This window comes from Centroberyx gerrardi, chromosome 12 (assembly GCF_048128805.1).
Source record: "Centroberyx gerrardi isolate f3 chromosome 12, fCenGer3.hap1.cur.20231027, whole genome shotgun sequence".
Lineage (NCBI taxonomy): Eukaryota > Metazoa > Chordata > Actinopteri > Beryciformes > Berycidae > Centroberyx > Centroberyx gerrardi.
In genome coordinates, this window is record NC_136008.1 from 5,276,533 (window position 1) to 5,292,304 (window position 15,772).

Below are 15,772 nucleotides of genomic sequence, written 5' to 3' on the forward strand. Positions count from 1 at the left end.
CCATTTCTCTTCCCTCATCACATCAGTCTCACCTACTGCCAGGGGTGGAAAGAGTACTAAAACATCCTACTCAAGTAGAAGTACTGTCACCTTGCTGAAGTTTTACTTAAGTAGAAGTAAAAGTACCGGTGTAAAAATCTACTGAACTAAAAGTGAAAAAGTGGCTCATTTAAAATGTCCTCAGTAAAAGTTAGAGTTACTTTTTAGAAAAGAGAACATTGTCAACTGTGATCTTTTCCATGTGATTCTAAAAGGACCAGAGGACAGAGTTCAAACTGGATTCTCTTGACTGGAAAAATTAGAAATTACAAAATAAAGTGCACAAACAAATTGAAGGCAGATTACTCTTCTCTGCTAACTGATCATTCACTGTGAATTCACTGAGATCCTACAAAATCTGTACTCTGTAATGGATGTGATTTAAAATGTAGCTATACTGACTTTAAAAAAAACACACATGCTCTTATTTCACAACAGCATTTTAAATGAAGGAGGGGGGGGGGGGGGGGGGGGGCGTGGCAACTGAGCTGCATCAGCATCAAGACAAGCTGAGTCATCTGAGGGTGACAGTGAGGATCCTGGGAGCAGGCGGAGGCTCCAGGTCCCCCAGCTGTTTCTGTCTCCTGGTAGGGACGGCCTTCCAGTCCAGCATGGAGAACTGCATGATGGACCTTGGGAAGGCCGTTGTCCTGGATACACAAAACACTCATGTGATAATTTGATCAGATTCCACACAAGTATGCAGGATTTACTTTTTTTTTGGCATAAAAGTGGCCAAATTTAAAGATATAGAGATTGGATATTGGCACAAAAAATGGGCTGTTGACCGTCTAAACACATAAACCCGAGTTGAAACTACCCATTGTACAGTCTCAATTCTGTATGAAGGGATATTTCGATTGATTAAGCCTGATTAGGTAGTATAGATCCAGGGTGGGGAACTAACACTAGCAAATGTCGGTGAATTTTGTTTATGACTGGGAAGTTTGTCAACCAGACACTTTCAGCTGCCAACCAACCATCATTTAGAGATCCTACTCTATTCTTTCAACTTAGTTGGCTGGTAAAATAGTGAATGTGACTGGTGAAATTTGGAGATTCAGTAAAGCCTGGTGGCCTGTGTAGAAAAAAAGCTAGTTTCCTACCATAATTAGATTTATCTCAGGTCATTTCCTGTAACTTACTCGGTGATGTGTCTTCTTAGAGGACAGTGAGCTGCAAGACAATATCAGTGATAACTTTATTATTACTTCACTGTATACTGATTTATTATCACATACTTAATTATCCACACAGCAGGTAAGACATTTCAAGCAGTCGGCCCAGAGCTAGTGATGAAATCTTCTCTATGGATTATTGTCAGAATACACAGACTTCACTGACTTGTGAGCACCCGGCTCCCGGCGGCCGTGTCGCCCTCCGTCCTGGTGGGAGGCTCGCTCCGTCTGCCGAAGGCCACGGACTGCAGGACGCGATGCCGCTCCGTTCTGTGCATCTGGAAGGACCTGCTCCTCTCCTCCGGCTTCACCTCTGCCAACACAACAGACAGGGATCACACTAGAGGAAAACGTTGATGGAGAAAGTTTTATTCTATTGTAAAATGGCAATAGAAACCTTAAAGAGGCAATACGATTTTTATGCTCCTATATAGCACAAAATGACCATTATTTATCTTCGGGTGGTTGATAGGGTTGTTGATCAATACCAATGACTCAAAGATTAGTTGAAATTTCAGGCTTTTAAAACTCCTCTGCAATTGGCATTTCAATGCACTCCCAATGCACTCCCATTTAAATGCAATGGGTGGGGGGCTGTGCCAGAGACTTGGATAGGTGGAGGTAAATTCTATCAATGTTGCTGTAATTCCTACTCTTCACCAATAGAGGCCGATAAAGGTCATGGATTATTTAATGCCCCTTTAACAAATGATATGCCATGGAACTTGTGATCATACTTCAGTAAAATGTCAGTGGGGTTTACAAGAAAATACAATCCATGCACACCTGTAAAAATACTAAGGGGAAATGTAAGAAAATACAATCCACTCATCATTTTACTGTATATGTGACAATGTAAATGTATTGCCAATGTGACAAGTCTTACCTGTAAACAGTATTATAAGATTTGCTAATGTGTCGAACTAGTGGTTCTGATAAGTTGAATATTTCCCATTGAATCTCAGTGTGATAATTCATACCTCTTCTGTCTAACACCTGGACTGATGGCAGGCAGTGGATCACAAGGTGGCGATACCCAGGGTCTTGGCACAGGGGATTCAGGAAAAAAGCTGCAAATTCAAAAATCAAAAAGACTACAGTCACATTTCTCAATCTACCTTATGATAATGTGAATAGTGGTGGCAGAGCTGGGCGATAATTCAATATTATCGTTTATCGTCTTTCAGTGGAATCGTATCGTGATGATAGATGATATCGTAATACACAATTCTGCTGTCCAAATTGATAACAAGCTGAATACTGATAACTGATGTTGGTATGAGGTATGAAACATTTTACAGAATATATCGATATTGAAGGATAGAAGCAAAATCAGGGTTCCTACACAGTTTCAATTTAAAAATGTCATACTTTTTCCAGACCTTATTTGCTTGATTTGATTTGAATATTTTGGTCTTTAATACAATTTACATAGATAATTATCTTGTCCCTACTAACTGCATGGATGATGAAGGTTAGACAAATATCAGAATATCTGAGATGACGAGGGTCTAAACAACAGATAATGTGTTGCTGCATGTACATCAGAACATTATAACAATATTTTTCCATAATTTTCCAAACTTTTTGTGCGATTTCCAAACTTTTCAAGACCTGTAAAATACCCAATTCTTTTTCCATGCATAATTTCCAGACTTTCCAGGCCAGCAACACCCAGGATGGCGCTCTTTATTAAGGGCAGAGCAACGATGCAATAGGTAGAAAACACAGCGGAGGATAACAGTGTTTCTGGTGTGAGTGTAAACTGCAGTCTGAAGTCTGAAGCCTGGACACTCACTGACGGTGTGGAGCTGCTGCATCTTCCTCAGCTCCTGCATCGTCTCCTCCAGCCCTCTGATCTGGTTGTTGTGGAGGCAGAGGAGCTGAAGGCAGGTCAGGTGACTTAGGGAACCTGTGAGGGAGATCAGTTTTTTAAAGTACCCCTGAAATAAACTCCCATTACTTTTCCTTCCTGGAAAACAGAGTATCTTTAATGGTGACCTCATGCTGCACCAGGAGGCATAAATATAAATTCCAACCAATAAAACCATCACAAATAAAACTGTCTTTCTCTCCCTGACTGATATTCCATTGGTTTAGACTTTTGTATGATCCCACATCCAGGAACAGGAAATACATCAAATCAAGGAGGTAAAGATGCCGTTTCATGGAGTCTTTAAGATTTATTTATAATGCCTTGCCTTACATTCATTCAGCTGCACAACACACACGTCTTCTACTGCAGAGATTCTCAACCTTTTTCATATCAAGGACCCCTAATTTAGTCCACATCAGGGCCACGGACCCCCATTTGATGACATTTTGTCTCCCGGACCCAAATCTGAGAATATTTGTATTGTTAGATGTGATTTTGTCCAGAATCCCATGACTATCTGTATTTTAGGTAGAGAGATAACAGTGAAACTATGATCAAAATAAAATAGCCATTCTTCTACATGCTCTAATTGTGTTAACTTCTTGTAAATTAAATATTGGTGAAGTTTAACAATTCATCAATTTGCTGGGGACTCCCTGGAATCCCCTCAAGGACCCCTGGTGGTCCCCAGACCCCACGTTGAGAACCACTGTTCTACTGTTCTACTGTTTTCCCAGTCCGTCCGTCCAGGGATTCAAACCAGCAACCTGCCAGTCACAAGCCCACTTCTCTAACCTTTAGCCTTCTGCTGCCCCCAAACATAAATTAATTTGCCCTAAATTCCCACATTCGTTTTACATTCAGTGGAGAAATCATAAAGATTCACCTGAAATAGACTTGATGTGATTATCGTGAAGGTAAAGTTCGGTCAAGCAGCAGTTGAGGGAACGACAGCTGAGCTCCCTGATCTGAGAGAGACAGAATAAAATAATATTTGTCTTCCACTCAGTCTGAACTTTGGAAAAACCATGTTGTTGAAATAAATAATGCTTTACAGTAGCCTACCTGGTTGTTATTCAGCCACAGCTGCCTCAGAAAGTGAAATCTTGACAGGTCAGGAACACCGGTGAGTCCTCTAGCAAAGATAAAATATTACACTCTGTATTGCAAAATTATTTTTAGCAACATGAATTCCACTTTGCCCACTCTATCCCAGATCCACTTGTTTTAAGCACCAAATAAAGGTTTGCCTTACTTTCTGGCGAGGTTAAGCTGGAAAACATCAATGTCCCTCTTTATCCCGTGCTCGTGGAGAGTATCCTCGATGTCCTGTAATAATATTTAGGATAACAGAAGAAAAAACAATCAATAATCCCCAAATCATTTAAATTATGTAGCTCTCCTGTCTGAAGTCTTATCATTTTGTCAGTGTGTGAGAGAAAACTGTGGCTACCTCCCACACCTCCATTGTCTGCCACCTTTGGGTTTGCAGACAGACTCACCTGTTGCCAGGAAACTCCACTTTTACTTTGGATCATAACAAACAAGAAGGAGTTCCTTGTTCTTGTGTTTCTAAAATCTGTGACAAAAAGCTCATTGCTTATTTACAGCTTTACTAGCTTTTTTTTTTTTTTTGCATGGTTTAGATTAATTACTTTCCCATTGTAACTTTTTTTTAGATCAGAAATTAAATTGCATCGGCATCTGTAATCTGCAGAGATGGTAAATATCCACCAGAGGGCAACATTTTACTAGAATTGACAAGCAAACATGGTCCAGTTAGTCAAGTTTATTCCTTCTGTAAAGACTACCATGTGCTGCGGAGGCCCAACAGTCAACCAAACACTACAGCAGCTGATTTCACTGATCAACACAGAGAGAGGAGAACAAATCAATGAAATCAATCACTGTGCTAAGAAATGGTCAGCTGCTGCTCAGTGACATGAACTCTTTGAATATACCCAGTTCATAGTGTGTATAAGCCACTGATTTTCATTTCCTTGAGATATTTTAGCAGAGGTGAAGCCTCTGTGGCTCTCAGTAGATCAGTGGGTTGATCATGGCACTCACACTGCCAGATTAAATATTTGCTTCTCACTGGGATCTCCCATGATAAAAATGTCTGCACCTATGATAAAGTAAAGTGCTTTAGATAACAGTGGCCACCAAACACCACCTAGCCTATGAACAATGTAAATAAACCCATGCAATATGTATATTTTCATCTATCTATCTATCTATCTATCTATCTATCTATCTATCTATCTATCTATCTATCTATCTAGGAGCAGGAGCAGTTTGGTTGTGAAATAGAGATAGATAGATAGATAGATAGATAGATAGATAGATAGATAGATAGATAGATAGATAGAACATTGTAAATATATATTACATATTTGCATTAGTGATAGGCTAACCAGAAACTGATATGCATTTGGTGTTTGGTGGATATTGTTAGGCTATACAAAGCATCTTACAGCACCTTAAATGTACTGTTTTTTTCTTACAATACAACATGTTTTAGTATGTATATATTCTAATAGCCTATATAGTGCAAGTATCATGTATGGCAATATAGCACCAAACTCAGCCTACATCCATTGTCTGCATTAACACTGAGTTTTCCTTTGGGATCCTTTCCAAACTCTGTGCCACTGTGACCTTTCTTTCTTTCTTTCTTTCTTTCATTCTTTCTTTCTTTCTTGGCTTTGTTCCAGGTGTTATGCATTCCTTTGCCCCCCCCCCCCACCCTTCCTCTGCCCCACCTCTCATTACTGCATGTGGGCGCTTCCTGATCATGCACACACTCCTGCCATGCTGCTTGTCAATACGCTGTTAACCCAGGCACCTTTCACTTCCCATAGGGGTTCATCCAACCAACCTGCTCCCGAGTTTCACCGCCGCTCAGTCTGGACACAGCAAGGGGAGTCAGCTCCGCATCCTGTTTCTTTACAGAGTGGGAAACACAAAAGTGGGGCCTATCATATTCACTTTGCACCATTCATTTAACCCAGCTCCATAAGAAGCTCAGAGAGGCGTCGGTGTGTAAATAGACTTGTGAGAAGCACTGGCCGTGTTGTCTTTTCTTCTCCCTCGGAAGTGAGGTGAAAGAGCCTCTGCCGTCCCTCTTTGAGCAAAAACCACCGCACAAAAGACAGAGGAGACAATAACGGCAACTATAGGTGTGAACGATTTGACTGTGTGAGGAGATTCAGAACGATTCAGCTTTTCATTTGGGGAAAAAGAAAGACACATCGTTGCGTTGCCTTGGGCCTGCACTCTTCGTCCCGGACGGGGACCGCAGTCTGAGAAGTGTTGGTGTGATAATGGGACCGAGCAGGCAAGCGATCCGCGTATCAGATGTCATTCACACGAGCAACAATTAGTGTCTGTGCACGACGCCTCTTTTCAAATCAGTAAGACAAGCCTGGATTGAATGTTCCCCACAAAAGTAATTATATCTCTCCTTGTTTTGTGCGGAGGACACACAAAGACTCCAGTTAGTCTAGGCACTCAGATGATCAGACGGGTAACTGACAGGGATTGAGAGGCAGAAGAGAGGGAGGATGACAGAGACAGACAGCAAATTATACACAGACTGGATCAGCTTTCATTCTTGAATTAAGCGAGTGGCTGGGAAAGGCAAGTCAGAACGTGGGGAATATGAAATGGGAGAATAACCAGAGACGTCCTGAAGGTGAAACATGACTTGGTATCATAAGCCGTCAGCTGTGTACACATGTAAGATTAATGCTGCATCACTGCTGAACACATGTCAGTGAGAAATGAGCAGCTGTGGACGAAAACCTGGGTCAAAGAGTGTTTGCAAAATAGTTTTTATGATTTGTTTTATCGCTCTTTAGTGACAAAGAGGTAGGAATTTGCCACATAGGAAAACACATTGGGTGCCAGAAAGTTCAGACTATTGTAGGAAAGAATCTGAAATTTAGTATAATATTCTGTGATTGGTAACTCACCTGACAGTATCTGAATTCTCCTAATGTGGTAAACTCCACCCATCTGGTACCCCAAGAAAGTTAAAACAAACAGCCAGAATTATTTGCTACTTGCGAATATACTGTGCAATATTTTCAGTAGTTTGAATGGGATAAAAGCACAATTAGCCTACTATTAACAATATTGTTCAATGTTGGAAGGCCCTTAGATAATATTCCACATTTTCCACATACACAAAACCATGTTACAGAAAGAATTATTAAGAATTATTGAAATAATAACGCTGCATTCAGACTCAGTGTTCAACTTCAACCGTCTGTATGTGAGTGTGGTATCATGGTAACACTTTAAAACTATGTGCATGTAAGGTGAGCAATGTTTTGTGATCACAAGAAGATTCTCTCAGTTTAAAGCTGCACCAGGCAACTTTGCATGTTGGCGGGTCCAAATGGCAGTGAGAGGAAACTGTTTGTGAACTTCAGATACCCAGAAATCCTGTAATGTGACGTCAGTAAACTGCACACATCACATCACAGCTCATGTTCACCAACCGGCCGGTCTGTGATGCTTTATACCAAAAGAAACCGAAGAGACGAGAGAGGAAAAGATCTAACGTTGGTGAGTCCAGCTTTCTCTGCTGCTGTTCAGGAGACAGTTTGGATTTTTGTTTTCGAAGTTTTGATTCGTCACTTCCTGTGGGTGGAGAAGGGTCCATACCCGACACCAGAATGTCATTTGGGCAAATAGAGAGAAAATCTACAGGTCTAAGTCTACAGGTGGGATGGTCTTCTCTGTTGCATTTGTTGAGTAAGTAAGTAGCCTAAGTAAGTGTATTTTATATAAAAATCTTGTCTAGTGCAGGTTTAACTACTGCAAATTTAGCCTGACAAGGTTTGCTCTGCTCTGTTGTGATCAGAGAGGTATGCGTCTGAAATTTCATCTGACAGTAGACGATTGCGATGAGGTTGGAAATGATGACATTCCAAGTCAAAATAACGAAATCATCATCCATTGCCATCAGAAGCAATTAGAAATGCTGTTTATCGATCCTTTGACAAGAATTTTCCAAGGTGCTGCAGGAGCGGTAACCAAGGAACGGAGATAACGATGGCTTCACTGAAACAAACTCAGATTAACCCCTGACCAGGAGTTGTTTTATTCATCCAGGGACAGTGGACTGACCATGCAGCCTCTTTTTCAGCCTCTCTGCCTTGCTTCACACTAACACATAACACATTCACACCCTGGTAGCTGCCCAGTACAGCCATCATCTCCCACTGGTGTCCACTGCTCATCTCCACTGGAGCTATTTGGGGTTAAGTGCCTCAACCAAGGGAACATCAACAGTGGTTACTCAAGTTGTTGACTGTTTTTTTGATTAATCAATTAATCATTTAGTCTCCAAATTGTAAAAAATAATGACAAATGCCCATTGCAGATTGCTGAGTCCAGGGTGATGTCTTGGAATTGCTTGCTTGGTCTCAGCAGCCAAAAAAACCCCGAAAGTATTAATTTTATAGTGATATGAGGCAGAAAAAAGCAAGCAAATCTCGGCATTTGTGAAGCAAAATGTTTACTGATGAATGACTGAGGCGATTAATCGATTATCAAGATTGTAGTTGATTGATTTTCTGTCCACTGATCGATCAATTGATCGACTAATCGTTAACTACCGCCACCCTGAACTCTTGAAGACTTTATCAGAAGACACAGAGATGCACTGGAGAAGCAGATGGGTGGATCGCAGCCTCTGGAGGATGAGAGAGAGGAAGAAGACCAGCCAGACTCTGCAGTCATCCTAACACTCATACAGTCCAGGAACAGTAGGAGTCACTAAAGGCTAAGGCTTTCATCACACTGCAACAGTAGATCTGCACTTAAAATCAAAGTGATCACAGCAGCTTAGCTGGTCTAGATGAAAGCCAGTACTGTAGATATTATGTGCTGGAGGTTTCAACATTTTTCTCAAGTTGTAAAGCTGACTCATATCTGGCCTTTCCAGCTGCATAAATCGGATTTAGGACAATTTTGGTAGTCTGCATGTTTAGGGGTGAATTTTGATCCAGAGTTTTGTTTTGATGAACAAAGAGAGTTATAAATTCAGCTGTATTTATTCTCCAGCCAGGAAATATTTTTATATACAAGGCCCTTGTTTTATTCTGGACAAAGCAATCCATGCTTTCATTTATTTTGATTTAGATGACTGCAAAAGTCCACTTGTGTCTTATTAAAAAGTTTCTCTCCTGTCTACAGTTACAAATTGCTGCAGCAAGAACTTTAGATATGCTTTGTACCTGAATTTAAGATGGAAACTGCCAAATATTTATTCCCCTGTAAATATTTTAAAAGACTTTCTTTTTCCTTTGTTTTTCTCTTCTGTCTTCTCTGATTTCTTGATTTTACCTGCTGTTGTTTATTAATTGTAACAGACTTTGTTTTGGAAGAAAATACAAGGCTGTAGAAATTAATTTTGTTATACTGTTTTTCAATATTTGGCACTGATTCTCCCTGGCATTTCACATTCAAGACATTCTGAAATTATTATAATAATTTGATGCTGAATTATGCTCTGCAATAATGATGATGAAGCTGGTTATGAGCTCGCAAACGTGAATTTATTTGAACTCCACGAGCCTGACGAAAGATCAATCACTCAGGCACTTAATCCCATCATCATCATCATCATCATCATCATCATCATGATCATCATCATCATCATGCGCTCCAGCATCCAGCATGGGGTTTCACTCTTCCAGAATCACAGAAGTGGGCGGGGTTATCCCTCCAGTTGACGCCCACGCCGACCAATCAGAGCCTCCCGGCGGAGACGCACCTGAGCGGCTGCCAAAGCGAGAGGCGGGCCGGCTGTATAAAGAGACCGGGGAGGCAGCGACATCCATGCAGTTCAGCCAGCATCAGTCTACCTGCAGCCGGACATAAGCGCACATCTCTCCCTCCTCCTCCTCCTCCTCCTCCTCCTCCAGAAGCAATCATGCACTTGAGCGCGTACGAGTCGTGCCACTTCTTATACTTGTTTTGCATCCTCCTGAGGAGTTGCCAAGCCTTCAAGAACGACGCCACGGAGATGCTGTACCCGCATGTGAGCGCACCGGTGCAGGAGCCGCAGAGCAACGTGTCCATGAACCGCGCAAGGAACGGCGGGAGAGGAGCGGGCGGCGCGGCGGCGCAGGACCGAGGCGGTGAGTGAAGCATCCTGCAGAGGGACACAGCATGATGCTGGGGGCGCTCTCAACTCCCTGTATACATTATGATATGGGAATGCTGGAACAAAAAAATCACTATAATATTCACTATAATACTCCTGTAGGGGCTTATAATGTTTCTCTGGTGCTCAATAGAGAGTTTATCTCCAAAGGCACTACTGTAGGATTGTCTGTTGCATACTTTTTGATCTAGCTGCAAAATATTTTAAAGTTGCTATGATATTTGTATCGTATCCTTTTAAAATGTGTCAAAAGATTACATTACATTATAGTTCTTTTTCATAGGGGGCATGGAAAACATATGAGGAAAGACAAAAGAGTAATTTCGATGCCCCAAACTCTTAGCAAAGCAGCACTGTCTTGGCTGCATGTGCACTTTAAAAACATTCTTCTTCTTCTTCTTCTTCTTCTTCTTCTTCTTCTTCTTCTTCTTCTTCTTCTTCTTCATCTACATTTTTAAAGTGCACATGCAGCCAAGTGGGTGGTGCTGTGGTGGGTGGTGCTGCAGTAAGAGTTTGTTGCATTGAAATTCCTCCTTTTGTCTTTTCTCATTTCATCAATCACTATAGTAATCTCTCCACATTTTAGAAGGATACTATACACGTAGCATAGCACAACTTTAAAATACCATGCATGCAAAAATACAAAAAAGTACAATAAGGGCACAATGAACTAGAGTGCCACAGACGCATCACAGGCCCCTATAGGCTTACTATAGGAATATTATAGGTAATGGTGTATTTCGTGGCATAATCCCCTCAGTGAGCTCATCCCTCTGCTCCTCTCACCCTGAGACCCTCCAGAGACCCTCCAGAGACCATCACAGGCCCGTCACCGCTGAGATGAGGCAATGTGTAATACACACCTCACTGGCAGGCGGCCAGGCGGGAGGGGTGAGAGGGGTGAGGGGGGTGAGGGGGTGGGGGTGAGAGGCACTGACAGGCCCAACACACACTGTTAGGGTAGAGACTGTGTGTCAGTACAAGTGAATGGAGGTGTGTGGCTGTGCACAGGAAGCCTGCGATTGTGGCGCTGTTTGACTTGAGCTCTCTCAGTAGCCAGACCATGAAGGAGGAGGGACGGAGTGTGTGTGTGTGTGTGTGTGTGTGTGTGTGTGTGTGTGTGGAGGGTGGGCAGGCAAGGGGGGTAAGAGAGCCTCTCCCCTGTTCATTCATCAAACACTGTCATAGAGAAGGGGGAGCATTGTCACTGAGGTGTATGGCGCTGTGTGAATGGATCTGGGCTTGGGTTACAGTGTGGGGAAGGGGGGTGCTGCGTGTGTGTGTATGTGTGTGTGTGTGTGTGTGTGTGTGTGTGTGTGTGTGTGTGTGTGTGTGGGGATGGGGGGGGCATATAGCCTGCAGCAGAACAATGCTGACAGTCTTACCTGTTGCACAGAGATAATCCTACTATAAATCCCTGTTCCATTGATAAAACTCAGGACGCTCAAAGTTTTCCTCCCATGCAAAGGAAAGACTGTATTTCCACTATAAGCCACTTACACTGCAGGCTGACTGCTGAGTACCAGGAGCTTCAAAAGGAGCCATAAAGGTCAAGATGTTATTGTCTTCCTCATCATCCTATAGAACTGAATGTTCCTGCAGCTTACAGTTGAACTGAAACAGAATCAAACTTGCCAGAGGCTGGAAATGTACCAGGTATACCAGCTGGGTGATGATTCGGTATTATCGTTTATCGTCTTTCAATATCGTGATGAAGTAATGATATCGAGTTACCGTGATACACAATTCTGTTGTCTAAGTTACTGATAAAAAGCAAATACTAATGAAAATATGTCACAAAATGAGATCTGAAACAAATTAGGGAATGCATTTGAAAATATGCAGTTCAATACAATGAATGTGATTTTGCATATGTTAGCAGATATTGTTCTATATCGATATTTCCTGTGATATTTTTGTCCATATCGCCCAGTCCTAACTGAGTATATTTCCAGACTGCACTGATTTATTTCTCAACATTCCCGATGTGTCTCTCCAACAGAGCGAGGTCAAATCGGATGCAGAGAACTGCGGTCGACTAAGTACATCTCGGACGGCCAGTGCACCAGCATCAACCCCATCAAGGAGCTGGTGTGCGCCGGCGAGTGTCTCCCGGCTCAGATGCTTCCCAACTGGATCGGCGGCGGCTACGGCAGGAGGTTCTGGAGTCGGCGGAGCAACCAGGACTGGCGGTGCGTCAACGACAAGACCCGCACCCAGCGCATCCAGCTGCAGTGCCAGGACGGCAGCGCCAGGACCTACAAGATCACCGTGGTCACCTCCTGCAAGTGCAAGAGGTACTCCAGGCAGCACAACGAGTCGGGCAACAAGTTCGAGGAGCCGGTGGTGTCGCCGCCGCAGCTGCTGCACAAAAACAAGTCCAAGAGCAAGAGGAGGCTGGGGAAGAACCGGCTGAGCGAGAACTGGCACGAGACTGAACCCTGAGAGCCACCGTCTCTTTAGTGTACAGCGAACGGACAGGACTTTAGTCTTGATGCTGGTGCAGAGAGACATGTTGAGAACCTCCAGAGTCTGTAGCTGTGGATTATCTCAGTGTGACCGGGACTTGATTCATGTGAAGCTGGTTCCTTGCTACGATGGAGAACTCTAAAGACGATGCTGAGGACTTTTCTTCATATTTTAATTCATGTGGCTAAAGATAATGTGAACCAAACTGGGGTTTACAGTCTGCAGAGCATTCTGGGGCCCCAAGCCAGCCCACATTGTCCCAGCTGTAGCCATGTGCATGCGTTCCTATATTCTTTTTATATGCAGAAGGAGATGTATAGCCACCTGTATAGGCACCTAACACCAGTAAACCACACCAAACTAAACATCTCAAACGTCACAGCAAAGCAGAATGTGTAAATACTTGTACATATGTCAAATTGATACTTGCCTTTTTGAAGTATGGTCATGTGTATAAAATTTTACTATATAAGATGTATGATGTAATATATTTTCTATGGCAACATATGATAAGTCATGTTGTGTGTTTAAGCATCAACGAGTCCTCTCTGGAAAAGCTTTGTCATTGCTCATTGTTGTAATAACTTCATATGAAATAAATATCACTTTTTATCACATGTGCTGTTGTCATTGGAGAGTGACTTTACCGTGCATGTCAAGACACTAAAATGTACAAGATCCAACCATTAGTTTAGCAAAATAAGCAATGTTTCATCCACAGGTAGAGAACATAACAATTAAACTTAAAATAGGCCAATATTGCTATCTTTTGGCTAGCAAACAAAGAACTGACAAATGCCATGAAATTGTTGAAATACACCAAGAGGACAACAACAAAAAAGTGTTGTATCATTAATGCTACAATACTAAGTTGGTGTCCGACTGTCAAAATAGTAGGAAGTAGAAAATTTCAGTGCTGGCTTTGTGAATTTACGTGCAAGTCCCTCTCCATGTAAATGAGTGAACAAGAAATTATTTTGACTACCATCATTGTAATGATAGTGTGGGTTGATAGTAACAAAACTGTGGTAAATATTATCATATGGCTCTTCATTTCAAATTTTTAAGAAATATTTTATATATATAAATATATTATATGTATCTATTTTATTTGATAGATGTTTTATTGCTGTTAGTACACTTGCTTTAAGCATTCAGGCTCCTTGAGAGCTATTTGTTCCACAATGTAAGCACGAGCGTCCCTGACATCACGCGAGAATTGTTGCCACAGGCTACTTTTACAGTATGAGGGTCCTGATATTACGCGAGAATCGTGACCCCAGCAACAGTGTAGCAGCACAGCCATGGCTCTGTCTGTGTAGCAGCTGCAGAAATCCTTTTTAAAAACACGTCAAGCTATAAAAAGATAGCTGGAATAAAATCGGAAATCAAATAATTTCACTTTCAAAATAAAAGCTCAAATTTTCGCTCTTGATATTACTACTACTACTAATAATATGGTCTGAAAATCCCAGCAGACCCTACTCACATCCTGAACAACATCTACATCAGCCAGACAAATGATACAGCGTCCCACAGTGCTGGCTGAGGTAGGAATCGATATAAGAACTGTTTTATTCCTCTGTCAGCAAAACTGATGAACACAAAACGATAGCCCAGTTTGGTCCTCACCCCCATCCTGTACACCAACACTGCATCTTGCTTTCCTCTCATTTTATTTATTTATACTGAGAGTATAATTGTATGTTTTTTTTCTTTCAGTCTTTAACTGTGTACTACTTGAGGGCCCTTTTCTATAGCCTCTAGGAGCAATTACATCACTGCTATGGCTTAAAACGGAAAGTTTGAAGGCAGCAGACCAAGTTGTCTGGTATAAGTTTTGTTTTTTGAGTGAATCCTTGGCAGCTCTCTACATATGTATGGCATCTTGCATAAGCCTATATGGCTCTGCATACATGCTGTGAATGGGACATTTTGGGAAAAAAAACAATTGTATTTTTATTTACTAAAGTTTTTTTTAACTTAAATATATTCTTTATGTAACACTTTAAACCTTGCAGCAGGCACAATGGACACATGACATGAACCCCTTTAAAGGAAACAATCAACCTGGGGCAGTGTTTCCAAATCCAGTCCTCAAGTCTTCACTGTCCTGCAAGTTTTAGTTCCAGCTCTACTCTTGCACACCTGATCCAATTAAGGCCTTAATGCTGATTGGTTGAGCAGTAAAAACAGCTCTACCTGAACAGGGTAGGCATTAAAGTGTGTAACCCTTAATTGGATCAGGTGTGCAAGAGTAGAGCTGGAACAAAAACCTGCAGGACAAGAGGGGTGTCCCATGTTCTTGTCCCGGCACCTATTGCACGCTCAGCTGTCCAGGTGGGGGATCCCTCCTTGCCTCGGCCTGCCCAAAGTTTCTTCCATTTTTTCCCTAACAAGGTTTTTTAATGGAGGTTTTTCCTTGTGTGCATTGAGGGTCTAAGGCTGGTGGTGCCGGGTAGGTTAGGCTATGTAGAATAGGCTGTTATGTCTGCTATAATCTGATTTTGTGTGTCTTGCTCTTCCTCCTGATGTGTGTCCCATATCATTCTGTTCTGTGGTTGATTGTTGATCAGTTAGATCTAGTTAAGCTCATTTTCTGTAAAGTTCTTTGAGACATGCTTGTGATAAAGGGCTATATATATATATATAAACAAACTTGAAACTTGAGATTTGGATGTGAAGACTGGAGGAGGAAATACTGAAAGTGCAGCAGTGCTATCTTTCCTCAGAGCTTCATTTAGGCTAGACTAATCGGCATTGAAAGAAACTATTTGCATTTAAATAATTAGAAGAGACTTTGATTTGAAAAAAAAAAAAAAATCATTAAGGCTATAGACTAAAGAAGCACTTCCCACTCTTCTGTAAATGGCACATTATTTTCCACTGTTGCAACAGGTTAAATAGTAAGGGTTTTATTTTGAAAGTTGTAACCGGAAGTATTGCGTTTTCTTCTGGCTAGCTTCACAACTCTTTCCAAATCTCAACCACGTTGCCACCAACCTCGAGACTCCGCCCATCGTTTCG

The 15,772-nt window shown here is 41.8% G+C and overlaps 2 protein-coding genes across 2 annotated transcripts; one reads left to right on the plus strand and one right to left on the minus strand.

Moving 5' to 3' along the window:
* Positions 1–553: 553 nt before the first annotated feature.
* On the minus strand, positions 554–4,561 carry lrrc72 (leucine rich repeat containing 72). The gene is made up of 9 exons (XM_078287065.1): positions 4,547–4,561; positions 4,349–4,422; positions 4,159–4,228; positions 3,980–4,061; positions 3,016–3,129; positions 2,198–2,260; positions 1,384–1,530; positions 1,185–1,215; positions 554–689 (listed from the first exon to the last, which is right to left on the minus strand). The coding sequence occupies exons 1-9, from the start codon at positions 4,559–4,561 to the stop codon at positions 554–556; spliced, it is 732 nt and encodes a 243-aa protein (XP_078143191.1).
* Positions 4,562–9,962: 5,401 nt separating this feature from the next.
* Positions 9,963–13,362, plus strand: sostdc1a (sclerostin domain containing 1a). The gene is made up of 2 exons (XM_071915135.2): positions 9,963–10,250; positions 12,279–13,362. The coding sequence occupies exons 1-2, from the start codon at positions 10,043–10,045 to the stop codon at positions 12,719–12,721; spliced, it is 651 nt and encodes a 216-aa protein (XP_071771236.1). The 5' UTR covers positions 9,963–10,042; the 3' UTR covers positions 12,722–13,362.
* The last annotated feature ends 2,410 nt before the right edge of the window (positions 13,363–15,772 follow it).

Coding starts and splice junctions, on each gene's coding strand:
- lrrc72 (XM_078287065.1), bottom strand. Junction 4,062..4,158: donor TGTGGCTGAATAACAACCAG/GTAGGCTACTGT, acceptor TGTCTCTCTCAG/ATCAGGGAGCTCAGCTGTCG. Junction 690..1,184: donor CTAAGAAGACACATCACCGA/GTAAGTTACAGG, acceptor TTGTGTATCCAG/GACAACGGCCTTCCCAAGGT.
- sostdc1a (XM_071915135.2), top strand. CDS start 10,043: ATGCACTTGAGCGCGTACGAGTCGTGCCACTTCTTATACTTGTTTTGC. Junction 10,251..12,278: donor GGCGGCGCAGGACCGAGGCG/GTGAGTGAAGCA, acceptor TCTCTCCAACAG/AGCGAGGTCAAATCGGATGC.